Source organism: Manihot esculenta, chromosome 3, assembly GCF_001659605.2.
Source record: "Manihot esculenta cultivar AM560-2 chromosome 3, M.esculenta_v8, whole genome shotgun sequence".
NCBI lineage: Eukaryota > Viridiplantae > Streptophyta > Magnoliopsida > Malpighiales > Euphorbiaceae > Manihot > Manihot esculenta.
The window spans coordinates 333876-359749 of NC_035163.2; the positions used below are offsets into that span (position 1 = coordinate 333876).

Consider the following 25874-nt stretch of genomic DNA (forward strand, 5'->3'; position numbering starts at 1 on the left):
TTCACAAGCTAATTTATATATATTATCATTTAACTAAAATTACTTAGTATTAAATTAAAATTATTTTACATATGTAAATAAAATAAACTGTTTGTAAATTATTTGAAATTAAATTTGATAAAAATTAGACTCATCTAAATTCGTTTATTGAACAAATTAAATTTAAGCATATTAAACTCGATAAAAACTCGACTCATTTAAATTCGTTTATTGAATAAGTCAAATTTGAGCATATTAATATTCGACTCGAGTTTAAAATGAGTAAAACTTAAATTCAACTTAAACTCAAAAAAATTTTAACGAACTAAATGTAAATTCTTTAAATCTCAATTCAATTTGGTGGACTTACGAACTTAGCTATAAAGAAGAGGAAAATAGAGGGAGAAGAGACTCTCTCTAAATAAATTTTTTAAAATATAGCATTTTATTAGAACACAAATAAATCCTTTCAATTATTGGGATTGATGATCGTTGGATCTCACCATCCGTGGACAAGGTCAGACCCAAAAAAACAGCGCTGCTCCAAAAGTCCATGGAGCTTTCTTTAGCTGACCGGTCCAGCATCTTGAGTCTTGGTCCAGACTCAAAGGCAGTCTAGATGACACTGTAATATAGAGGTGGTTAAATGTCATTACCAGACAAAAGAGAAAAAATAAAATGAAGGAAGCACCATTCTCATAGGAAATTTTTTTTTTTTTTTTGTATATGAGAACATTAGAATCAAGACATTAGTAAATAATTTAATGGTAAAAATCTTTTATTTTCTTCGTATTGATTAGATTTGGACTATAAGTTAGAGATATTGACTTTGAAGTTAATTAATACAATATCTTAATAATCACTCAAATACAAATTATTTATATAGAAAATATTACTAATATCTTTTTAATTAAAGCTATAAAATAAATACAAGAAAAAAAAATCAAATAAGAGATACATAATATAATATTTGTACCTAAATTAAATTTTAAATCACCATTCTCTTCTAAAATATTTTCAAAGAAAATAAAAAAAATTAGAAAAAGGCTGTATATAAAAAATAGAATTTAAATATAATACGATTTTTAATGAATTTAACATTATAATTGTTAAAATTATATGATTATTTTATTATAAATTTTAAATTAATAGTATGAAATCTATTTTTATTATATCTTATTGTATTTTCATAAAATAAATTAATTATTTTTTAAAAAAAAAATATACGTTTTTCCTTAGTTTCAAATAATTACCATTCTACATCAATTAAGAATAAAAATTATTGATTTCAAAAAAGATAATATTGTTTTTTTTTTTTTGAAATGAAAAAAAGAAAAGAAAAGATAATATTGTTAAAAATTATAAACACGTCATTTCATTTACTTTGTATTTATTTATTTATCACATCAAGGAAAATGAAAGAGTTAACAAGTCAAGGGGTATAAATACTTTCTCATTCGCAAAGGGAAACAACGATGAGACTCCTATTATACCTACAACTCCGAGACTAAACAACCCCAATTGCCAAAGAACTCTACACCCACACAATTTGCTCTCTCTTCTCCTTTTCACTTCTTTTCGGTCTTGTTTCTTTCTGGGTTTTCCATTTCCAATCCAATTTTATCTTTATACAAGGTGAGAAAGTTTCAATTTTTCTTTTCCCCCTTTTCTAGTTCAGCGTTTCTGCTGCTCTAACTTGGCTTATTGAAATTTTGTGCGCATAAATCATAGAAAAGGCCTTCCGGGTTCTGGTTTGAGTTGCTTGTTTTATTCTACTGCGAACCCATAACTGTGGTTTTATTTCTTTTTTCAAAGTACTGCTGATTTTGATGTACGTTTGCCTCATATCGATCATTTGTTCATTTTTATCGTAGACCCTTGACTTTAATTTGGTCAAAATTTTATTTTTATTTTTCTTTTAGATGCTTTATTGAGCATGATAGGTATTGAATCTGGTGGGTCTGTTGGTTAGTCGGTTCTTTAATTTCAGTGAATATGGAGGACTAATCTATTTGCTTGTAATTTCTTTAGATTGTTTGAATTATTTGATATCATCCAACAGCCATCATTTTTTACTTGTTAATCCAATTCATTCTTGAGTTCGATTTTGATGTTGCTTTTTTGGGTATGATTAAAATCCCTTTATTGTTAACATAACCTTAGACTTGTAATCATATAACGTTGCCTCTTGAATTTTGGGTGTCTATCACTTAAAGGTATGTACAAAAAAGGTGGAGCGTAATCTCCCTTTTGGCTTCTGAAGAAGTGAGATTGAATATGATTCTTGATTTTCTTTATCTTGTGCTTCACACAAAACTTTAATTGATTTATGGCTAGTACAGTTATATATAAATGAATTGAGCTGAATTTTAGTAATGAAATTCAAATGGATGCTACTTATTTGTCCAGGTAAGATATGGCAATTTATCTGAAAGGAGTTTTGGCAAAGCAAGTGTTTGTCTTATAAATTGAGTGGGATATTTTCAATGTCATGAACAACTTGTTATTCTTTCTAGCTGTTTTTTCACTGTTACTTACTGCTTACCTACTTTTGCTTTTTGTTCCATGTGCAGCTATTTATATTTGTATGGTGTTCTGGATTGAGACTTTCATTTGGTTTGGAAGTAAGAGCTTGGTTAATTTCTTCGTACTTTCTTGATATGTCTACCTTTGGGTCAAGAAAAGGAAGACAGATACTGTTTGCTTTTAGATTTTAATTTGAAGGGTTTGTCATGGCATTTGAACCTTATTATCAAAGAGGTACCCTTCTTGGTAGTTTCCACATGGAAGATATTCAGTTAAATATCAATTGGGAAGATGTGATTTGTCCTATATGCTTGGAATTCCCTCACAACAGTGTGCTCCTTCAATGCTCATCTTATGAGAAAGGCTGCCGGCCTTTTGTTTGTGATACTGACCATTTGCACTCAAACTGTTTGGACCGTTTCAAAAGTGCATGTGGTATGTCATCTCCTTCAACATCTGATGTATCTCTCACAACAAACACACAGCATATGGTAGTAGATAGCAGTTGCAGACTAGCTTGCCCCCTGTGTAGAGGTGAAGTTAATGGATGGGTGGTTGTTGATAAGGCTCGTGTACACTTAGATGAGAAAAAGCGCCGTTGTGAGGAAGAACAATGTACTTTCACAGGGACCTATTCTGAACTATGTAAACATGCTCTATTAGAACACCCTCATGCTCGTCCTTCAAAAATTGATCCTGCTCGACAACTTGATTGGGAGAATTTCCAGCAGTCCTCTGAGATAATAGATGTTTTGAGCACTATACATTCAGAAGTCCCACGTGGGGTTGTTTTGGGAGACTATGTGATTGAGTATGGGGGTGATGATACTGGAGATGAATTTGAGGACTTTCCTGGGGATGAAGGCAACTGGTGGACTTCTTGCATCTTGTACCAGGTATTTGATAATTTCAGAAGTTCTCGAAATAGAAGAAGGTCAAGAGTAGCTGATACAAGAAGGGGAAATCGACGCATGAGTTATGATAATTCGAATTCTGATGAGGGTTCTGTGACATCTGTAGAATTTTCAGATTACAGACTAGATGAGACTGATGATGAGTTCACAAGTGCAAGTGGCCGCTCCAGGGGTAGCTCTGGTCATCGCAGGTAATAAGACTATCTTATGTTTCCTATATTCCATTATCCATGATTCTCCTTATTTAACTGGTCAAATATGACATGATATTCTGAATGGGTTAGTTTCTTTTCTTTTTAACATTAATTTTGCTAGATTTGGCATATGTACATCTTTTTTTCTTCTCAAATTAATAGTTGTGCTACTGTTGGTTTGATTGTGTTACTTTCTTATAATTTATGCCTAATGTCCCTGAATTCCACAGTTCCCGAAGGCATCGATCCCGCTTCTATGACAGTTAGGTATGTAATGCATGAACACTTTGGCTTTGAAGGGATTTTCTTTTAGATTATTCATGCACAATGCTCACATTTATAATATAGATCCTTTATCTCTTGATTCTCATCTATGGTTTTGTGCTTATTAATTATTGGTGATATACCTCATTAGTGCACTTGATACGTTGGCAGCTCATTAGTGAAAAGTGAATGAAGGATTGAAAGAAAACTGATAGAGATGGTGGTGGAAACAAAGGTTTTCTTCAAACACTGAAAAGTTACATCAGGATCAGATCTTGTAACATATGTAATTAGATCTGCTGGTTAGACCTGAATTTTTGTATTTGACTGATTATATGGTGACTGAATTTGTTATGGAGTTGCTCTTTTGAATTTGAAAATGATTATTAATTTGCATATTAAGATGTGCAAGGTGATTTAGTTTATCCAACTCAGCGGCCGGCAGGACTTTTGCCCTTCCAAAGGATTTTTGCAGTCGTCCGATGCAAGCTATAATTTTGTTTGCACAATGAAACCCAATTCATTTGAAGTCTCCTTGAGTTGTATACCTAGTAATTTTATCATAAATACGAAGATAAAAATGAGTGTTTGTGAAATTACTGAGCCGCAGTCCTTTTCCGGCACAAATCAACACATAAACCCTAACTAAAAAAATTCACAAGAAAAGGATGCTGAAGCTCAAAACAAAACCATCTAGTTTCCACTTTGATCACTATTTAGTTGTTAATCCATAGTGTGATCTCAGCAGCCGGCAGGACTTTTGCCCTTCCAAAGGATTTTTTGCAGTAGTCCGATGCAAGCTATAATTTTGTTTGCACAATGAAACCCAATTCATTTGAAGTGTTCTTATGCAAGCTATAATTTTGTTTGCACAATGAAACCCAATTCATTTGAAGTGTTCTTAAGTTGTATACCTAGTAATTTTATCATAAATACGAAGGTAAAACTGAGTGTTTGTGAAATTACTGAGCTGCAGTCCTTTTCAGGCACTAATCAACACATCAACCTTAACTAAAAAAATTCACATGCTGAAGCTCAAAACAAAACCATCTAGTTTCCACTTTGATCACTTCTCAAAGCTTCTACTAGTTAACTTAGTATGGAACGTTCTTGGGAAGGTTCCTGATAACGTTACTCTTCATTCCAATTTTGGTACGCATGGCCTCCGCGCCTGCTCGATTCATTTCCTTCATCACTTTCATCCGCACCATATGCTCTTTTGACTGCACGGTTGCCAATCCCATGCTTCTGTACCTGAAAAGTATACACCAGTTTAGAAATGCAGATACTTCCTGTCATGCAACTTCAGTTTTACTCAGATTAGAAGCTAACCTAGAGGCCAGTGCAGCAGTAATGGCCGCAACATTGGCAGGTGTAGGTTGTGGTTTCTGGCGATAATAGCGCAAAAATTCCCGGGAACCAAGGGTTTTGGATGATATTTTATTATCAGATCTTCTGGTTATAATGAGCTCTGAACCACCACTCCCAAGTTCTACTGTGTTGGCCATATCACCTGAGGTAATCAGCTGTTTCCCATGATCATCCACATAACTGTAACCACAAAACAAAATTATCAAGTGAAATTAAACATATTTATCTGCAAATGAAACAAGAGATGACCTATTAAAAGAAACAGAAGCCAAGTTTAGGACAGTATAAACTCTGCTTATAGTTATAATCAGTGCTAGTCACAATGGTAAAGTCTGGTAAATTGGGAAAAGAAAGAAAGAAAAGAGGGGATGAAGGAGACATAAACCTGCTGCTATAATCATAGAATTCTTCTAACTCCACTTCTTCATCATCACCACCATCACCATAATGTACTTTACAATGACTTTTTGCTACCATATGCTTCCTCACTGCTTCTAAGCTGCTAAAAGGATGGCATCTATCATTGCAATACAAACACATGAAATCCCTCTTCACCTGGACAAAGAAATAGAAAATATAAGTGAATAACTTCAGGTAAAAAAAAAAAAAAATTTAACAACACAGAGCATAGAATTTAATATGGTACCTTAAGACCAAGATAAGTAAGAAGGCCTTTTGGATCCTTCAAATACTCAACATCAGGAATAAAGAAGCCATGCCGCTTGTGCATGTGAACCATGCAACTTTCTAAGCTATCATGCTCTTGATCACACATAAAACAAGAAGATGGATCTAACTCGTGATCATTTTCATCCTCATCCATGTCTTCATCAGAGGCCTCATTTACATTCAAATCAGTCAATGACTTCGTTGCCTCAACAACCAACTCCTCCCCTGGATCAACCTCTTCCCATTCATCGTCATCTTCACTCGCTTCTTCATCTACTTTCCTTTGTGAGGGATGGTTATTCATGACACGCTGGGGGAGAGGTTTAACCACTGCTGTATGCTCATCTTGGCTTGTTCCTTGAGAGGCACGCATGATATGGCTCCGTGATTTAAGATGCTGAGCATGAGCTTTGGCACTTCGATATCCCTTACCACAGAGAATGCAACTATATAGCATAGGGGCCTCACTTGATTTCTCCTTCTCTTGAGCAAGTGCAGACTGTCTAGCCAGAAACAGTGCTTCAGTCACCCCTGGAACACCGGCTACCTGATATATTTTTTGAAGGAATACAAACAGAGTAAGAAATAAGAAAACAGTGTTAATGCATCATTAGGATATATGATTCTCTTCGATTGACAGAAGACAAATGAATAATCTGTTGGGATGACCACTGACTACCAGCGTAGACAGACTCTTGCCAGAGCAGCTGAAATCATACATTTCTTTCTTAAGTCCAAAGAACTCATGCAGCTGCACTTGTCCTTAATGAGTTGTTACTTACATGCCAAAATCACTTTATAAACAAGCAAATCACATTTTAAATATCACAAATTAGCCTATCAATCTCTGGCGAAAAGATGGGCTACAACAATAATCCCATTACTTGGAAAGAAGTAAAATATATTTTTCTAATTATTTAGCCAAGTAAAACTGGTAAGCAAGTTAGTAACTGAAAATTAATTGGGTTTCAACATCAAACTAGCAAAAATGAACCACCAATACCACCTATACGCTCAACATAATATCTCCTCGACTCCAATCACCAAAATGAAGAAAACGACATTAAAGACAATAAGTTCTAAAAATCAGTTTTATGCAATACCACATACGAATCCAGTGCTCTAATACATATCTTAAAAAATTCTGCCATTGCTCCGATGAAAACTCAAACAAAATTCTTCTCAGCTATAAAAAGAATCAATAACCGGATTTTAAAAAAAACATATAATAAAAAGGATATTTAAGGGAAAAGCAAGTTGAAATTTCATCCAATTCAAAGCAGCAATCCATACGCAAAAAATGAAAAAAGAATATATATATATATATAAAGACTTAAGAAAGATAACCTTGCGTTTGAGATTGTATCGATGCCAATCGGACTTGTAATGGGACTTTTGTTCAGCATCGTCATGGAATTCTTTGTTACAAGCGTTGCAAGTTAACCCTGGCATTTCTTCTTCTACTTCTTATTCTCCGATCTGATTTTTTGCTGCTAATGCGAGTCCCAATTGAGGGAGGCAGATATTATATGGGAAGGAAAATATACGACGGCTCGTAGTCGGCGTCGGCTACGCTGTGGTATTCTACTCCAGTCGTTTTGCGCAAGCGCCTACGCAAGCCCAACCGCAAATTATTCACTATTTCTTTTACCCGACTCGTTTTCTGTTGTGGTATCCGACCCGCTTCAAACGAAGTTACGAACCTTGGCCCACTAATGCTAATAATTGGCGGCTCTGGCTCGTGTTTGGATTGGGCCCTTGTTTTTTTCATTATATAATAATAATAATAACAATTTTATATATATATGTACACACTCTTAATTATTTCAAATTCTATCAAAGGCGTTTTTAAAATGAATATTTATAATTATATTATCAATTTAACTTAATTCGTAAGATGTAAAATTTTTAATTTATATAAAATTTGTTATATTTACTTTTTTTTTATATTTTTTAAAAAATTGTGTTTGAAAACTATTTTGTATATATTATTTATTCATAATTATATTATAACTAATTTTTTTAAATATAAAACTCTATAATAATAACTTAGATATATAAAAAACATATAATATTAAAATATGAGTATATACACCAAGTAGAGACAATGTTTAATGCGTTTAAGAAAACTAATATAATTTAAATGCACAATTCATATATAAATTATGATTGTTTAACAAATATTTTTCCTTTTGTTTTTCAAAATAACTTATATATTTTTATATCGCAATGTTTAAAAGGGGAAAAAGTTTTAGAAGGTGTTATTTAACAATATTAATAAATATGATTTAAAAGATTATTAGATAAATAAATTTTAGCTATTTATTAACATCTTTGTGAATTTTATATTTCTAATTATTGTGATATGTATCATATTAAATAGTGAACTTATCCAATTTATTTAAATTTCAATTCAGTATTTTGATTTGCTAATATTAATATAACAATAATAATTTATATATATATATATATATATATATAAGAGAAAAACTATTTAAACGTTTTTAATAAAAAATATCTTATAAATCAGTTTGCACTAATTTTGTAATACAATTCAAATCCATCAATCTCAATTCACCAAAATTTACCTTCTCTTTATAAATCTTCTTTAATCTCCCTTTTTGAGTTTAGTTTAATCCAATTAAATAAGATAAGAATAATAAAATTAACCTTAATTATATTAAGAACATTTTAATTTTTATTTTTAAAAATTATAAGTATTCCATTTTTTAAATGTAATTTTAAGTATAAAATGAAAATATTTAAATTAAGATCTATTAATAAAATAGATTTATCAATAGAGAATTGGAAAAGAAAAACATTAGAAAATGAGCCGCAATGCAAATAGACAATGTGGGGTTGCGACATCAAGGGGGACCGTCGCCTCTTTACTATTCGATATCGGAAAGAATAACCGCTACAAAGCTCAAACGGGTAAACATCTAATTATTCCGCGACTCCATTCTGTCGCTTCCTCTTCAGAAAATAGCTGAGACGCATATGGCCTCCATTTCCAGACCTCAGCGGGCGGCCGAGCTCCGATCCGGCGGCAAAATAGTCCGAGCCAGGCGAACTGCCGTTCCTAGGACTCCCTACGAGAGGCCTCCAAAATTGCTGCCCAATTCGGCTCCTCAAAACCCTAATTGGCTCTCGAGATTCATTTTATCTCCTTCTCGTATGATTGCAACCGGTGCCGGTAAAGTTCTCTCATCTGTCTTCGGCCCGGTCTCCTCTTCTTCCTCTTCGTCTTCAGGTGGCGATTTCACTTCAGGTATAACGGTCATATTTATGTGTCCTTTAGCATTTTTGACAATGAACAAATAAATTGTTTGTTAATTTTCTCTGTTTAAAATTTCTGTCAAATTAATATTCAATTGAATGCAGAAGTGGAGTCCTTGCTAGTTGTTTCTTATGTAATTACAGCATTAGCACTTTTAGTATCGATAAATTTCCCCTCAGAGGCTGCTTTGATCTTTTACTTGGTGAATTGTTTCCTGAATAGATATAGCGATCTGTCTTTCCTGGTCCTTGTTGTTCAAATAAAAGCTGTACGTTAGAGCAGTATCAGAGAGTCAGTTGGCTGAATTTTGATGTATGTAAAAGAGTCGTTATTTTTTTTTGTATATTGTCTGTTTTTTGGTTATGCCACTGTGAAAAGGTAGAATGAAAGCTGGCCTACTTCTCGTGGTCTTACCAGATGGTTTCTTCATTTCAATTTTGCAGAGGATGATGCCAATGATGATGACGATATCACTTCTCAGGATGCCACCAAATTGGAAAAGGTAGTTCTGTTACCATTTATGTACTATAAGGCATTGGTTGAACAATTAGTTTTCAGTATGGTAGCTTCACATTGTATTGAGTTAGGATATGGACTATGGAGAGGAAAAATGCAACAGAAAGCTGTATGTCTACTGTTTCAGTTGTTATTGCTGTATTCTATTTGTAGCCTTACAAATTTATTTGCTTCTTTATTCCTGAAGAAATGGGATTTGTTGATGAATGCAATAAAGAAAAGTTCTCTGTATGAAATATCAAGTTGCGCTGTATATGTGTATTACTTTTTATATGATAATATTAGTTTATGTCATTCATGCAAAAGTTAAAACCCTCATTATGACAGCACAAGTGCCTCCTTTTTGTTATTTGTTTGTAGTTCATGGGTACCATTATATTATTGTGGTGCTGTAGTCAATCTAATTTGTGGTCCTTAATTATAACATAACTAAAGTAGGATAACATACTAATTACCTTAAAAAAGTTTTTTCAGATATCTAAATTTGATTTTTATGCTTAATTGGAAGAATCAGACATTTGAAAAGACAAATGCCTCGAGGAAAGATCCCCTTGTTATAGAGTGGAAGAGTGAAACGAAGCGTGCAATTGAACAGATTCTCATGCAGGAAACCTTCTCCAGGTAATTGAGAATGCTTTAGTTTCTTTACATTATTATATGGATGCTGACATGGTGGTTTGTCCAAGTTTTTCAACCTATCAAGTAATTGTTAAAGTTCAAGTTCAATTCTGAAGCACATACTAGTATTTTTAATGGTTTGCTTTATAAGACTTTTGTGATTATGTTATTCTTCTACGTCTAAGGTTTTTACGTACTGTCCTTCATTTATTTATGTTATTCTTCTAATTCTAAGGTTCTACATTATTATTTTTCATTCATTTCTATTCTGAACCATGATATAACTTCAAATTCTGAATTAGAGTTCACCTATGACCAGGGAAGAATGTGATAGATTAACACAGATTATTAAATCAAGAGTCGTAGATTCTCCCATCACTGGAGGCCAAGTTGGGAGAACAAACGACATACCTGACTGGACAGTTCTCAGAGGTATTATTTTACAGAAACTTTGGAATGCAATAAAAGACTTAAAAATTGCTTGCCATAACCTTGTTGGCTTATGGTTTTACTCGTCTGTCAGGTGTTGATATATCTAGTAATCGCTGTACAGCCATTACGGAGGCTAAAAAATGGCTAGAGGAAAAAAAATTGGGGTCAAATTCAAAGTCAGGATTGGAGTATGGAACCTGCACCTTGAACACTGCTATGTTACCACAAGTCAGTATTTCTTTCCCGGTTATCTGAGTCTTGAATAATTGAAGTTATCACTATTATAATATTTATTTTTGGCTCTAGATTATATAGGTTTTTGTTGTTTCTAGGTAGATTCTCTGTTGTGCCCTGATGATGTGTATTTTAAATATACAATGGTAGCTTTCCCAATTTTTATTTTTTACAAGTATATTATCATAGTATATAGCAAATATATTGAATTTCTGCTATCTACCTGTAACAACATACTGGTTCATTTGTGTCTGTTCATGTTATGATGAAATAGATGTTTGGCCATTTTCTATGCTTGATTTTTTTTTTTTTTTTTTTGTGGATTATGTTAATACTGGACCAATGAACTAAAACATGCAAATGCACATCTCTGTATAACTGCAATTAGCTAATTGGTGGAAATCACCTTGTATGGACTATGCACCATTGGAGTGGTTATGCAAGCTAAACACTGTATTGCATCTTGTGACTAATTTCTGCATGGCAGGTTACAGAAGATGAAGTGGGTTCACCTGCAGAGTTGGCCAAATCTTACATGCAAGCACGCCCCCCATGGGCATCTCCATCCCCAAGCAACATTCAGTTACAATCCCCATCCCCAGTGGGGATACAGCTTTTTAAGGAAGAAACACCAAATTTATTTGGTGGCAGTTCTGTGACCTCATCCAAGGTGCCATTTGGAAATGCCCACCCTCTCCCTCTCTCTCTGAGTATATATGTATAATCATTGTTATTTTATTTTTATTTGTTATGCTGTGGACAATCCAACTAGTTTAGGATTAAGGCTTTGTTGTTGTTGTTGGGAAGAGATTGAGCTGGGGAATTGAGATAACATTCATTTGAATTAATTGGGATTTGGGATGCAGCAAAGACAAAAGAAGAGGCAAAAAGAACAGGAACCCTGAAAATTGTGTGGATTTCTTTAATTGTTGTTCATTTTTATTTACCAGGCTAGCCTATGATTTCTTGTATGATGCTAAATCAATATATATATATATTTTTTCTGTGTTTAAATTTTAATGCAGCTGATTAGGAATTCCTCTGCCACTGGTTCATGGAATATCTTGGAGGAAATACGAAAAGTGAGATCTAAGGCAACTGAAGAGATGTTGAGGTCTCGACCATCGTCTATAATTGATTGGCCTACATTAGCTTCAGATAACAAAAGGAGCCCTTATTCATTGGTACCTGATAAAGCAGAATCTGGTATGGAAAATTAATTCATAATTTTGTTAACTATAATACAGTTGTAGTTGCTGTCAGGGCAGTGGAATGACTAACTCACAAAATTGCTTTACTTGTTTGAAGCAACCTCTTTTGGTCAATTTTGGTTTTCTTCATATAGATTATTTTCTGCTTTCTCAGTTTCACAGATGGAACAACAGGGATTGCAGAATGAAGCCTCTCCGCCAGATGTAGCTACCTCAATTTGCGGACAAAGTCAGGTACTTTGAGTGTTAGGACTAGAAACATTACAGAAGTTCACTATTTCCTTTTACTCTAATCTTTCTAATTTTTTGGAAATGAGGTGATATGCAGTTAAAAAAAATCTCCATTTTATCATGGATAAGATGTTTTAATTATATATATAACCTTGCATTGAATCTAGCAGTTTTTTTGTGAGTAAAACATATAGTCAGATGTCTAAAGATCTTATTAATATCTTTGTGAAGGACCTGGGTACTCCACAGATCATTGAAGGAGCTGAAGGTGCCTTTTCTAGTTCTACTAGAGTTTCTTTTTCCCCTGTCAACTAAATTATTTCTTTCATAAATTAAAACTGTTTTGTTCTGTGGAACTTGTCAGAAGGGAGACTAAGCGATGGACAAAGGCTTCGACCTTCAGAGGATGTGAATATTTCATCACCATGGTTTTTTTCCTCTTTGACCTAGCTGATTTTTCTCTTGCCCTTTGGTGGTACATGGCTAATTCTAATGTCATTCCTTTTCTTACGATTTCATTTCTCCATATGCTGTAGCGTTGATGTTGATGTTGATTACTCCAAGGATGCTAATGGGGTTTGCGAACATTTGAACTGTATAGTGGGGGAAGATGCTCAACGTAAGAGTTCTGGACCAGTTGCCTAATTGTAACTTCGTGAATTAGGAGTTGACTAACACCCTTTATAAATCCAAGAATTTTATTAACTTTCTTCTGCTCTGTAACCTTCAGATTGAAGTGTTGCATGTAATTATCCATTGTCAAACTAATCTTTTCTTGTACATGCAATCCCAGATTCATCATTAGATGAAATAAATTGTTCAACCATGGTGGAAGTAGCTGAAAGGAATGTTGCAGTTGATGCTAATGGTTTCCCTCCTTCAGGGTCCAGGTGAAAAAGCGGCTGTTTTTTTTTTCAGTTTCTTTTTAATGCTAGATTATTTACAATAGTTTGAACTAAGGCCGATTCTCATTCTTTCAGTATGGATGCAAATCTGCAAGAAGAAGTCAAGTCTAAGCCATCTCATGAGCAGCACCATTTCGTTGATTCTGGCCATGACAATTTAACAAGTGCCCCTGTTGAGGAGACTTGTGAGCATTTAAGTGAATCGTACGTGGAAGTAGCTGTTGTGAATGAAAATGACGCGGCACCCACAGGCTCCCGAGATAGTTCTAGCTTGCACTATGAGGGGATTTCACAGGATATGCCTTCACCAAATTTAAATTCTGGCAAGAATAATGATGTTGAGGTCACTGAGAAGCGATCAAGGAAACGAAGATATAGATCACGGGCCAAATAATTTTTATTATCGTCTTTGTATTTTACTGTAAACTAGTGTAGAAGCGAAGATAAAACCACGACAGGCATTTGTAAACTGTAGGGAAATGGATAATGTTTAGTTTTGTATTTAGCCGAGCAGGTTGTTTCCAGTAAATTAGGTGGCATCGCCAGCAACCGTAAACTGTAATGAGATGGATTATTGTTAGTTTAGCATTTAACCAAGCCGGCGTTTTGCATCATTCACGTGATTTAATAAATATTTAAATTTAAAAATTATTATTTTTAAATATTTTAAATTTAAAAAAATATTATTTTAAACACTGTAAATATATATTTAGTCTAAATATGTATTAGTTATTAAAAAATATTTTTTGCCGTTGAGCTACTTGTAAAGCAATGTGGCAGAAGACGTATGAGCTGCGGGGAAGTTGGTATTTTCTCCAATTGTGTTGATGGAAAACAATTTATTTTTCGTTATTTGATGTAATATGCATAGTTTGGTAAGATAATTGTCAAACCAAAGTGGGCTGGTTCAGACGGGTTACACTATGGAAGGGGCCCAATTTACAGCAGTAATTTATTTCACATATAAAAACCCTAGAAAACCTTCTCAAGACAACAGCAGTGGGTCGGTCACTGTAGCTTAACTATCGTATAATCTCTCCAGAGTTGGACACATCAGTGAGTGGGAAGGAAAGGAAAACAATGGATCCGTACCCTTCGTCCTCATCTCTAATAGCCCAGAAAACCTGGGAACTCGAGAACAATATTATCACGGTGGACAATCCCCCTAACTCCTCCAATTCGGCGGTCGATGCCTCGTCTGACGCCATTTTCTACTACGATGAGATGGCGCAAGCTAAGTTCCAGCAGGACAGGCCGTGGGTTAACGATCCCCACTACTTCAGGCGCGTCAAGATCTCTGCACTCGCGCTTCTCAAGATGGTGGTGCACGCTCGATCCGGTGGCACCATCGAGGTCATGGGCCTCATGCAAGGAAAGACTGATGGTGACGCCATCATTGTAATGGACGCGTTTGCTTTGCCTGTTGAAGGAACCGAGACTAGGGTTAATGCCCAGGCCGATGCCTATGAGTATATGGTCGATTACTCCCAGACCAACAAGCAGGTTTGCTTTCAAAATTAGCTTCTTTATTTTAGCTTTTTAGGAACTTCTACAGTTGTTGATAACAAACTTAGGGAATATAGACCATGGATATGGTTGGTTGCACTATGGATATCTTATGTGGTCGAAGTTTGTGAAGTCCCAAATTTGAAGAAACAACTTAGGGAATATAGACCATGGATATGGTTGGTTGCACTATGGACATATTATGTGGTCAAAGTTTGTGAAGTCCCAAATTTGAAGAAATATTATGAGAGTTGTGTACGCCTCGTTTGGTTGCTCTTCTACACAGTAAATATAAAATATGTTCTCTTTCTAGTTCATTTGTCCTAATTAAAGCATGTCTGTTGGTTCCCATCTGTTAGCATTTTGACAATGAATACTCGTGTAGGCTGGGCGGTTGGAGAATGTTGTTGGGTGGTATCATTCTCATCCTGGATATGGATGCTGGCTCTCGGGTATTGATGTTTCAACTCAAATGCTCAATCAGCAGTTTCAAGAACCCTTTTTGGCGGTTGTTATTGATCCAACAAGGACCGTGTCAGCTGGTAAAGTTGAGATTGGAGCATTCAGGACATACCCAGAAGGATATAAGCCTCCAGATGACCCTGTCTCTGAATATCAGACCATTCCTCTTAACAAGATTGAAGATTTTGGTGTGCATTGCAAGCAGGTAATATTATTGGTCATCACTGTACCCCTTTGGGTTTATTTGTATTTTGTTATGGACTGATGTTAGTCTTTTGCAGTATTATGCGTTGGATATCACTTATTTCAAGTCCTCTCTTGATTGCCACCTCTTGGACCTTTTGTGGAACAAATATTGGGTGAATACACTGTCATCTTCACCTCTCCTGGGTAATGGAGACTATGTTGCTGGACAAATTTCAGATTTAGGTAATTTCTTGGTTATATTTTTGGTATAATTTCTTTTGCTCCTTTTTCTCACCTACCAGTTAGTCTGCCATCGTTTATTTTGTTTGCTGTGATTTATATTAAATATGACCTCAAGTGGTTAGTGATTCAGGTGATTAGGGTGATAGATTGATATGTACCATCAAAGCAGCATTTATTTATACTTGAGATAAGGAGTAGTTTCTCCTGTTTTCAATCAAGATTAATAATCTATGCATTATGCAGCTGAAAAGCTGGAGCAAGCTGAGAATCAATTGGCTCACTCTCGTTTTGGGCCCTTAATAGCACCGCCTCAAAGAAAGAAAGAGGTAATTGTGATTTTAATTAGTTCAAACGATATGTATTGTTTGATATATAAAATGGTGGTTTCTTTGGTGTCAGTTTCTTTTTTTTTTCTTTTTTTTTTTTTTCGTTGAAGAATTTTGCAGGTGCAACTTGTTGTCTCATTGCTTCAAAAATATTATCTTTACCATAGATGGAAATCTGGTTGTTATCCGCTGTTGACATTATTTAGATTGTTGAAATGGCATATGAAATTTATGGTCACCTTTATTAAGGATTATCTTTCTTATTGGCTCTTAAAGCCTCCACTCTTTAGATGTATAAGCACAAGAGTGCATAAGATGTGGGTCCACATTTGTGCATTTGCTCTTGGCATGTGCAATGCCTGCTTTATGCATGTGTGACAGTGTACGGGACTACGGGTTGCAATACTTGTATTGTCCATAGATATGCAGAGATGAATGCTTTATGACAGACTTCACTTGTTTTTCAATTTCACAATTAACATACATGAGGCATTTGCACTATGCTCTGTTATCCATGATAATCCTTTTAGCTTAGTTATCCTACATTATTCCATGAAAATTGGTGCAAAACTTTCTTTATTCTGGGTGACAAACCTTATAGGTCAAACAGTAAGACAGACCTATAAGTATAGTTATTGAAGGTTCTGGGTGTATTAAGGTACAAATAAGGTCCTGGAGCTTCGGCACAAGCACAAAGCCCAAAAGAGGTAAAGCACCCAATAAAATAAGCCACCTAGCTGTATGTAAAACAATTCTTCATAGTAAAAATATTTGAAATTAGCACCAATATTTTTAAAATCCAGATAAAAATAAAACTATAGATGTTAAAAGTCTTGTACCATAGTTTTATATTCCACCAGATGCAATAATCCTTAAAACAGCCATAAGACAACTATTCATCGTCAATACATAGACGTCTAAATATATGCTTTCACCGTTGTACTAGTTACAATTAACCCATTGAACACCTGAACTATTGATCGAAATCTATTGAATACTTGAACTTATAAAAGTCATAACAACTAAACACAAATTAGTAATATTATCAATGATTTATTTGAAAAAAAAGGTTAATTACAAATTGTTGTCTCCACTTTAAATTATGCTGACTTTGCTCTAAACTTTTATAAATGAAAAAGTTAGGCAAGTAATTTTATAGTTTTATGAAAATTTACAGCTCAATTAGTAATTTATAGTACAATTAGTAAGAAGTGAAAGTATTTTTTACTCTCTTTTTTTTAAACTATTCACTATTGGCTAGGTTAATTTGTTTTTAGTTGTTATGATTTTGTAAGTTCAGGTATTCAATATATTATAAAATTTAGATGTATAATAGGTTAATCTCAAATAGTATAGCGGTGTAAATATGTATTTCCCCTTACATAGACTCCCATCACATCATCATCAAATTCAGAATTTCAGATTAATGACATCTAATGTTGTCTTTTTCATTGTCCTTTTTATGCTCTGCTTCAAAATCAATATCGTTCCCTCCCTTGTCACTAGTTGGTAGAGGAGCGCTGGCCCATAAATTAGATTATGAAGCTTTTGCGTTATCAGTTACCCTGGTAATTGAAGTTTCTATAGATTTAGCATATATGCTTTTTACTATTCTAATATTATAGGTATTCTGTTCTTTCAAGTCCAACAGCTTTAGATAGAATGAACCTAACATAGCACTTTAGAACCTTAAAATTTTTCGACCTCCTTGTGTAGAACAGTTGTCATTCAAATCTAAAGTAAAGCTGCTTCTTTCTGATCTTTTCATTGTCTTGAATTGATATGGTTTGAATTGTCTCATAATACGGCTACTTGCAAAGTCAGATCAAAGGCCGAGACTATCTCCTCATTCATTCATAAGGGATGTAATCTCTGATGTTTCTGTTTAATGAAAGTATTTATTTCAACAACAAAAAAAAAAGGCCATTCCCCCCTCACTTTCTCTATCTTAAAAGTGCATTGGGCTTTCTCTAATTATTTTTCTTATCCATATGCTGCATATACATGTATATGAACAAGTCGTGTGAGAAGTCTACTTCTAAAAGACGAGAGATAGAGGAATCTATTTGTTGCAATGCATACACATTATCCTTGTCATGCTTTCACTGGTTAATATACATCCGTTATTTCTCATCATGCTCGTCAACATGTGGTTTTTCCTCAAATACTTGATTTTTTATTACCACTTCTATTGAATTGCAGGAAGAATCTCAGCTTGCTAAAATTACTCGTGATAGTGCAAAAATAACCGTGGAACAGGTGCATGGTCTAATGTCACAGGTAACTAGTCATTTTGCTTCCTGGTTGTTTACTTTGAACAGAGAAATTATTTATATGTTTCTTAAAGAACATCTTGTGTTTGTTCTGAACATGAATTTTGGCCGTCGTCTATTTGTGGTTTAGGTTATTAAGGACATCCTTTTCAACTCCGTACGTCAATCTAGTAGGTCGAGTCCTGGACCTGAGCCAATGGTGGAAAGCTAATCTAGGCTTCCTTGATGATGCAACAGAAGATGGATTAAGGGTTAAGATGTTTTTTTCTTTCTGTTTTGGAATTAAGAAGGGAAAGAAAATCACAGAAAGTGAAGGTGCAGAGATTTTGTGACGTGCTTATGGCTCATGTAAATCCATTTCATATCCGTCATTGATTTGGTCTTGTTCGTTTGGTGATTTATACAAATGTCTTAATACTGCTTACCAAGTTTTTTCTAATTAAATTAAACCCACTATTTTCACTTCTCTTGTGGTTCATATATATACAAATTAATTGGAAAATAAAATCGAACCCTTCGAAATTGAATCAAATCAAACTCGTTTTGAGTTCTTAAAAAAGAGGAAAAATAAAAACTTTTGTTTCGAATATTAAAATTAAAGGGAAAGAGAAGTTATTCGATTTGGATATTGTTTTTAGTTTCCACTAATTGAACTCTCTCTCGAACTTCTATGCAGCTTAGTTTGAACGCTGTGGGATTATATATATATGTGCACCCACGTACATACGTGTTGCATATTTACACTAGGCTTCTATGATTTGATTCTTCTATAATAATTTTATTATTTGGTGTAATATAATATTAAGATATTTTATTAAGTAATAATTGAATGCTAAATAATAATTAATTGAACCGTTTAAATCTGTAAATAGATACTAGGTTTAAGGTGTTAAAGAAAATTGAATCATTTTTGTGGTTCAGCTTTTAAAATATCAAACCATGAGCTTGCCTACTGGTGTGATATGCTTGACAAATGGAATCCACCATTTTTCCAAAAAATGGTGGTTGCTGATGCTGACAAATGGGTTGAAACTTTGGATTTCATAGGAACATGAGATTAGGGATTGAAAAAAATTACAAAAAGACAAAACATACGTTTCATCTCACAAAACAATTGACTAATCAAAGGAAAGGTAATGTAACTATGTGTACATGTTTACATAGTTTATGAGAAACAACAAATATTTTCTCTTTCCAATTAAATAAGCTGAAAATAAATATTAAGAAGCTTGAGTTTTTGAAGACATCCCACCATGTGAAGTTAAAATATAAGAAAATATTCAGTTCAATGCTACTAAGTTATCTTTAATGTCTCATGAATTTTAACTTATTTGAAATCATTTTTAGAACTGTGAGATGTTGAATTTGAGTAGCAGACAAATTGATATGAACCAGAGATGCAGGGGAGGGCAGTAGGCCAAAGGCAATGATTTATTCTCACAAATAGAGTTGAAGAAATGGATGGATGATAAAGAAACGGAAAAGAGAGACGAAAGCGGAGGAATCATATGGAAGGAAGGTGAGAAAGACAAAGAGCAGTACCTTTAATCCAATGACTTGGGAAGAAAAATGCTTTATAAATCCAATTGTACAATTGGGCTTCACATGCAAAGCAAAGCAAGCACCTTGTGAGCTTCATTTTCTTTCTATCTCATAGCCTTTAATGATTTTGATGGGTGAAGTTTAAGATCCTTTTCTGAGAGGTCTCACCATCCACTAATATATTTATACAACAAAATCCCTTTGCCAAAATTTCCACCTTTTTATCTTTTAGTGGGTCTTGCACATACACTCTCATGAGATATCAAAAAGATATACAACTACCTAAGCAATATCTCCTCCTCCTTTAATTTTGCAAGTGATTTAGTTGTTTAGCTATTCCTCTTGTCTTGTATTTCTATAGCAATTCAAAGCATGTGAGTTCATTTCTTATAGTGCCTTTTTGTGTATGCTTTTTTCCCTATTTATATGACAACCCTTTCACTCTTATTTAATTGCTTGCCGTGCTTCAATTTGCAACTAAATTTCTATTCATTTTTCCTCTTCTTCACTAAATTTCTCTCACCCAAACCATCCTTCATGCTTGCCCATTCCTGTGAAAACACCTTCTTTTCTTTTTCCTTTTTTATGCCTTGACAAATATCTGAGTGTATTGAAAAAATTACCAAATTAAAATTTAAAAATAATTACTATTTAATACTTATACTATAAAAAAATTAATTTATTAATTAATTATTCGATTATAAAAAATTGACAAATAAGTATAGCATTTTTTTTAATTGGTTGGATATATATTCCCTTGCAGATGTTTGTCTTACGATGGGTGTCTTGGACCAGCAAATGTAAAATTCCCTAGAATCTTGTCAGTGAAGTACAATAATGAAAAACAGCAATGAGATTGGAATGGGCGGTGCCAAAGAAACTGGAGACTTTGGCTGCCCACTCCTCTTTCTGTGCCCTAATTATTAATCTCTCTTATTCTCCAAGCTCTTTCCAAAAACACAAAAAATAAATTAAATAAATACCATTTTTTATTTTTGGGATTTAAATTGCCAAAATCATGGACCATTTCATCCTATCAAATTCATACACTGAAAAAAAAAGAAAAGATCCTTCCTAATCTAAAAAGGGATTTTGAAAGTGGGAATATGATGCCCTTAATCATTATCTAATTTACTTAAAAATTAAATATAAATCATATTAAAAATAATATTTTAATATATTGTATGTCACCATAAAAAATAAGTGGATAAAAATACTCAAATTTAATTTTTTTTTTCATTTTTACATTTGAAAGATGAAAAAAATACCAATTAAATTATACTTAATTAGCAAGTATACATTTTAATAAATATATTAATTAAATCACGTACTTCCCTACTGGCTTTTGAAATAAACAAGAGGGCTTTTTTTTTATTTATTTAAAAAAAAAAAAGGAATAAGAAAGCATGAAGAGCTCCAAGCAACATGTGTTGTCCTAAGTTGCTTAAGAGGGACAGTCAAAGGACCTTAAAAATGGGAATAATGTGAAAAGAAATGTGTGGTGAATGAGACATCCTTATCCTAGTCAATCTTCCACGTCTCTTAATTAATTTATAAGATTTTTATTTTCCCTAATATCTCCATAACCATAAAATATTTATATTAATATTTTTTTTAAGAAATTTAAAAGGAAACAGAATTTGTACGTTTTGTACGGAGTCATTTGGACATTAAAATAATATGTGGAAGCATGTGATGTCCACAAAATCATCATTTCTAATTCTACAACCTAACGCCTTGTGAAGACCGCAATATTTCTAACACAAACATAACTTCTCAACTTTTGCCACTTTTGGTGGATCACTTTCAACTCCCAACCTAACAAATATATATATATATATATCTATATATAAATTTCTTCAATTTATTAATAATTTATAATCTGATTATTGGAATAAGGTCAAATCTTAAAGGAGAATATAGATCCAAAATTGACCAGACTTTTCTCAAAATAAATTAACTCCACGAAATGCGATCTAGCTCAATGACAAAAAGCAAACCGAACAGGCCATATGAATAGACCTATCTGAAGAAAGTCTAATATGGTGACGTGACAAGAGGTATGGAAGTAGACCCAGTCATCTCACAATCCTATACGCATGCGTGCCGGGAGAATTAAATAGTCGTCCGGTGTGAAAAATAGTTTTGACATATCTGTACGTATAATCTAAATGATAAAAACAGATGTTACTGTAGTAGAAAAGGTGATTAAATATCACTGACGGACAAAAAGAAAAAGGGATAAAAGGAGAAAAATTTTTTATTTTCTATCCAAACTTACACAATAATCATAAATTCTATTTTCTAAATCTCATAAGATTATAACCAGTTTTTTAATTTATTAATAATATATATATATGCCTTAAGGACTTTGAAAGATATAAAGCAAGTAAAGTGGAACGTGGAAAATAATTTAATTGGGTATGGGGTGATGGGATGTGGGTTTCAAGGATAAGAAAAACAACAGAATTTTGCAAACTAAAGGTAGGTGTTAGTGGCTTGTGGAAGAAATTATACTTTTTCACCATCCAATTCATTGTAGGATGAGAATAAAAAAATTATATATCAGAAGCTTTTCCACCATTAATTTATATATATAAATGGATGATTTTTTTTTATTTATTTATTTTGAATAATCAACTGTAGACTTTTCTTCGTCCATCCTATTCTAAGTTAAATTTTGTGCTTTCTCATTTAATGTCCATGTACAAAATTCCATGCCTATTATTGAAAGAAAAAAAAAAAAAAAAAAAAGCCTTAGATTCTAGGATGGGGATAAGGTATTATTGAAGTTGTTATTAGCATTTATAGCAATGAAAATGAATAAGAGATATTTTATCCTCAATAATGCAAGCTTTTTCTAATATGATATAAAATTGCCCTTTGATCTAAAATTAAAAAAAAAAAAATTAAATTATTTGTTTTTAATAATACTTTAAATTAAATTAAATTAAAAATATGAAAAATTGCATCATCCACCTAATTGGAGGAGTCTTAGTCCAATTTATTGACTATTCGAAACAAAAATCATCAACAACTCTAATAAATTAAGATAAGTACAGTTGACTATTATTGTAAATTTTGAGGCCAAAACACAAAGTCATAAAAGGTGAAAGCAAATTGCCATTTCCATTTCCAACTTCCAACAGATATTAAATTAAATACTCTCATGGTGAGCAATGGAGTTTTATTTTCAAAAATGAAAGATTTAAAGTTTAAACTCTAATAAAAATTAATAATATAAAAAAAATTATTTTCTGTTTAATTAGTGATTTGAATTCTGAGTATATAAAATGACCTTTTAATAATCTTACAGATGCAAATTAAGATCAAGCGGAACAATAGACTCGAACACCGGAGGTTGATATCAAAAGAAATTAGATGGTAAAAGCCGAGCATCCCTTAGGTCTGAAATGAAATCTAACGGCTATCATAGAGTCTGTAATTTTCAATGGGTGGGATCAGTAGGAGAACCGTTGATTAATTATGCAGTACAAAAGTACATACCTGCCAATTGGGCATTCGGAACAACTTGACTTTCATCTGCGGTTTTGGGTCCCACCTCAGTCATATGTTCTCGTCTCTTTGAAAATAATGCCTTATTTAATTATTAAAAAAAATAAAAAAAAAATTTTAATTGCTTTTTTTTGTTAAAATATTATTTCTCTTAAAAAATTCAGAGATTTATGTGAAAAATGGCTTAAATAGAAATAATAAATAAATACATAATAGTTTTTCTCCAAATTTTATTTTATTTTTCATGTTTTTCTGCTTTTTTTCCATCCTGACATGCTGTTATATTTATTAATTATTTGAAATAATCATGCAAGGAACCCACAAAAATATCAAATTTTGAATGCAAAACTTAGATTTTTAATATTGAAATTAATTTTATTTAAATTTTATTTTAAATTAAATTATAACGTTTTTAAAAATATTATTATAGTCTGTTATTGTTTAAAACTTTTAATTTAATTATATTATTAGTCTGTTTAAATTTAAATTATTGAAAATATTCTTCATTAAATTTTATTATGGAAGTTTTTTTACATTTAAATTATATTTATGAAATTTTATTGTAAATTAAATTATTTTTTCAAAAATAATAAATTAAAAATTAATTATATATAAAAATATAAAAATAATTTTAAATTAATGATAAGCCTGAATTGATCTTTTTAATAAAAAAATAAAAAATATCACTATATGATTAGATAAATTTATATTATTATTTTTAATTAATATAAAAAAATATTAATAGATCAGACTTAACAAAATATTTTTATTTATTTAAAAAATCAATATTTTTATTTACTTATAAAATTATAAATTACGATAATAATAAATTTTATATTTTTAAATGAGAAATAAAAGAATAATTGAATTTCTAATTATATATTTGAGTAGGTTATATATTTTAAAAATATATCTATCAAATTAAAAATAAAAACTCTATCTTTTTAACTTCACAAATTAAAATATTTAAATTATGCAAAGTTTAAACTATTTTTTTAAAATATTAAATATTATCATAATATTTATAATATTTAAAAATTAAAATTTTATAATATGTTAAATTCATGATTGCTATTAAATGATAAATTTAATAAAAAATAATTATTATTTATTTAAGATGTGATCGAATTCTCGTAAAATAGTATCAACATTAAAAATAAAATTTCAATTTAATTGTTACTTATTTTTATATTTTTATTTAAAATTTAAAAAGTTATTATGTGAGATTGAATGAAAAGATATTGTATATGTGCATATAATTACTTATTAAATATTTTCTTCTCTTACATTATTAAATTTGTACTATTAACTTTTCGAGTTTCAAATATATTTTCAAACTCTTTGATTTTAATTGTATTGTTAACTTTTTAAGTAGCAGATATATTATTTGGATTTTATTTTTTATATATATACTGAATTTTCTTATTTTGATTTAGTATTTTTATAATTTTTAAATAATTTTTTTTATTTTATATTTTTAATTATGATAGTAAGTTATTGAATTTGAATTAATATTAACATTTAAGAATTTCAATTCAACTATTATTTAATAATAATAATAATAAATTTAATAATTTTAAAATTATCGTTTATTATCATGTAGAGTATTTTTAAAATATAATTATATATTTAATAAAAAATTAAAATTATTTAGTAATAAATTTAGTAATTTTAAAATTATCTTTTATTATCATATAAATTATTTTAAAAATACAATGATATATTTAATAAAAATTAAAAATCGTTCAAATGATAAATTATAAGCTAATATAAACTAAATTAAAATAATTACATTTATATTGATTTTATTTTCACAAATGGATGAGATAAGTATATAAATTTAAAATTGAGATTAAAAATATTTAAATAAATATTTATCAAATATTAAATAATATGTTGTTCTTTTAATTATTAATAATTATATTTGAATATTAAAATAAAAAATTAATATTTATAATAAATAAATATATAAAATTATCAAATTTTAAATAATATTATTGAAATAAATTTAACTTTGATAATATTAAATTATTAAATAAACTTTTATTTGAAAAATAATTGTAAAAGAATAAACGATAATATATAACAATTCAAAAATTTAATGAAAATATTAAAATATTATTGTAATTCTAATTATTTAATAGAATATTTAAATTTATAAAATTAAAATTATATATATATAATTATAAATTATTAAAGTGATAAATTGATAATATAAAATTATAAGATAATGTTATAAATAATTTAATAATTAAAAGAAAATCAAAATATAAATAATTTGATAATATAAACTTTATAAATAATATGGTATTGTTTAAATTATTAATAATATATTTAATTTTAAAATGAAAAATTATAAATTATTAAAGAATCATAATATTAAAAATTAATGTTAACGATTTAAATTAAGAACTAATACAAGTGTAATTTAAATGTAATAAAACTTATTTTTTATTTTTATAAAAAATATAAAATT

The 25874-nt window shown here is 31.2% G+C and overlaps 4 protein-coding genes across 9 annotated transcripts; 3 read left to right on the forward strand and 1 right to left on the reverse strand.

Annotated features, from left to right (window-relative positions):
- Positions 1 to 1437: 1437 nt before the first annotated feature.
- Positions 1438 to 4275, forward strand: LOC110611108. 4 transcript variants are annotated; one of them, XM_021751241.2, is made up of 4 exons: positions 1438 to 1614; positions 2553 to 3610; positions 3844 to 3880; positions 4029 to 4275. In XM_021751241.2, the coding sequence occupies exons 2-3, from the start codon at positions 2712 to 2714 to the stop codon at positions 3878 to 3880; spliced, it is 936 nt and encodes a 311-aa protein (XP_021606933.1). In that variant the 5' UTR covers positions 1438 to 1614; positions 2553 to 2711; the 3' UTR covers positions 4029 to 4275. The 4 variants fall into 4 exon arrangements, with proteins under 4 accessions (XP_021606933.1, XP_021606931.1, XP_043810891.1 ...); XM_021751239.2 differs by having other exon boundaries at positions 4049 to 4275; XM_043954956.1 differs by lacking the exon at positions 3844 to 3880 and having other exon boundaries at positions 4049 to 4275.
- A 487-nt stretch (positions 4276 to 4762) lies between these two features.
- On the reverse strand, positions 4763 to 7506 carry LOC110611107 (cytoplasmic 60S subunit biogenesis factor REI1 homolog 1). Its single transcript, XM_021751238.1, has 5 exons — positions 7265 to 7506; positions 5895 to 6464; positions 5634 to 5803; positions 5210 to 5428; positions 4763 to 5131 (listed from the first exon to the last, which is right to left on the reverse strand). The coding sequence occupies exons 1-5, from the start codon at positions 7367 to 7369 to the stop codon at positions 4972 to 4974; spliced, it is 1224 nt and encodes a 407-aa protein (XP_021606930.1). The 5' UTR covers positions 7370 to 7506; the 3' UTR covers positions 4763 to 4971.
- A 1295-nt stretch (positions 7507 to 8801) lies between these two features.
- On the forward strand, positions 8802 to 13958 carry LOC110612144 (protein KAKU4). 3 transcript variants are annotated; one of them, XM_021752834.2, is made up of 13 exons: positions 8802 to 9188; positions 9641 to 9699; positions 10222 to 10334; positions 10651 to 10763; positions 10855 to 10991; positions 11485 to 11667; positions 12023 to 12203; positions 12363 to 12442; positions 12671 to 12707; positions 12804 to 12867; positions 12976 to 13058; positions 13233 to 13329; positions 13420 to 13958. In XM_021752834.2, exons 1-13 carry the CDS (start codon positions 8918 to 8920, stop codon positions 13736 to 13738), a joined length of 1737 nt encoding a protein of 578 aa, XP_021608526.1. In that variant the 5' UTR covers positions 8802 to 8917; the 3' UTR covers positions 13739 to 13958. The 3 variants fall into 3 exon arrangements, with proteins under 3 accessions (XP_021608526.1, XP_021608527.1, XP_043810756.1); XM_021752835.2 differs by having other exon boundaries at positions 8804 to 9188; positions 10228 to 10334; XM_043954821.1 differs by lacking the exon at positions 8802 to 9188 and adding an exon at positions 9492 to 9509 and having other exon boundaries at positions 10228 to 10334.
- A 367-nt stretch (positions 13959 to 14325) lies between these two features.
- On the forward strand, positions 14326 to 18806 carry LOC110612065 (COP9 signalosome complex subunit 5b). Its single transcript, XM_021752719.2, has 6 exons — positions 14326 to 14847; positions 15236 to 15517; positions 15594 to 15741; positions 15985 to 16067; positions 18270 to 18347; positions 18471 to 18806. The coding sequence occupies exons 1-6, from the start codon at positions 14425 to 14427 to the stop codon at positions 18549 to 18551; spliced, it is 1095 nt and encodes a 364-aa protein (XP_021608411.1). The 5' UTR covers positions 14326 to 14424; the 3' UTR covers positions 18552 to 18806.
- Positions 18807 to 25874: the final 7068 nt, after the last annotated feature.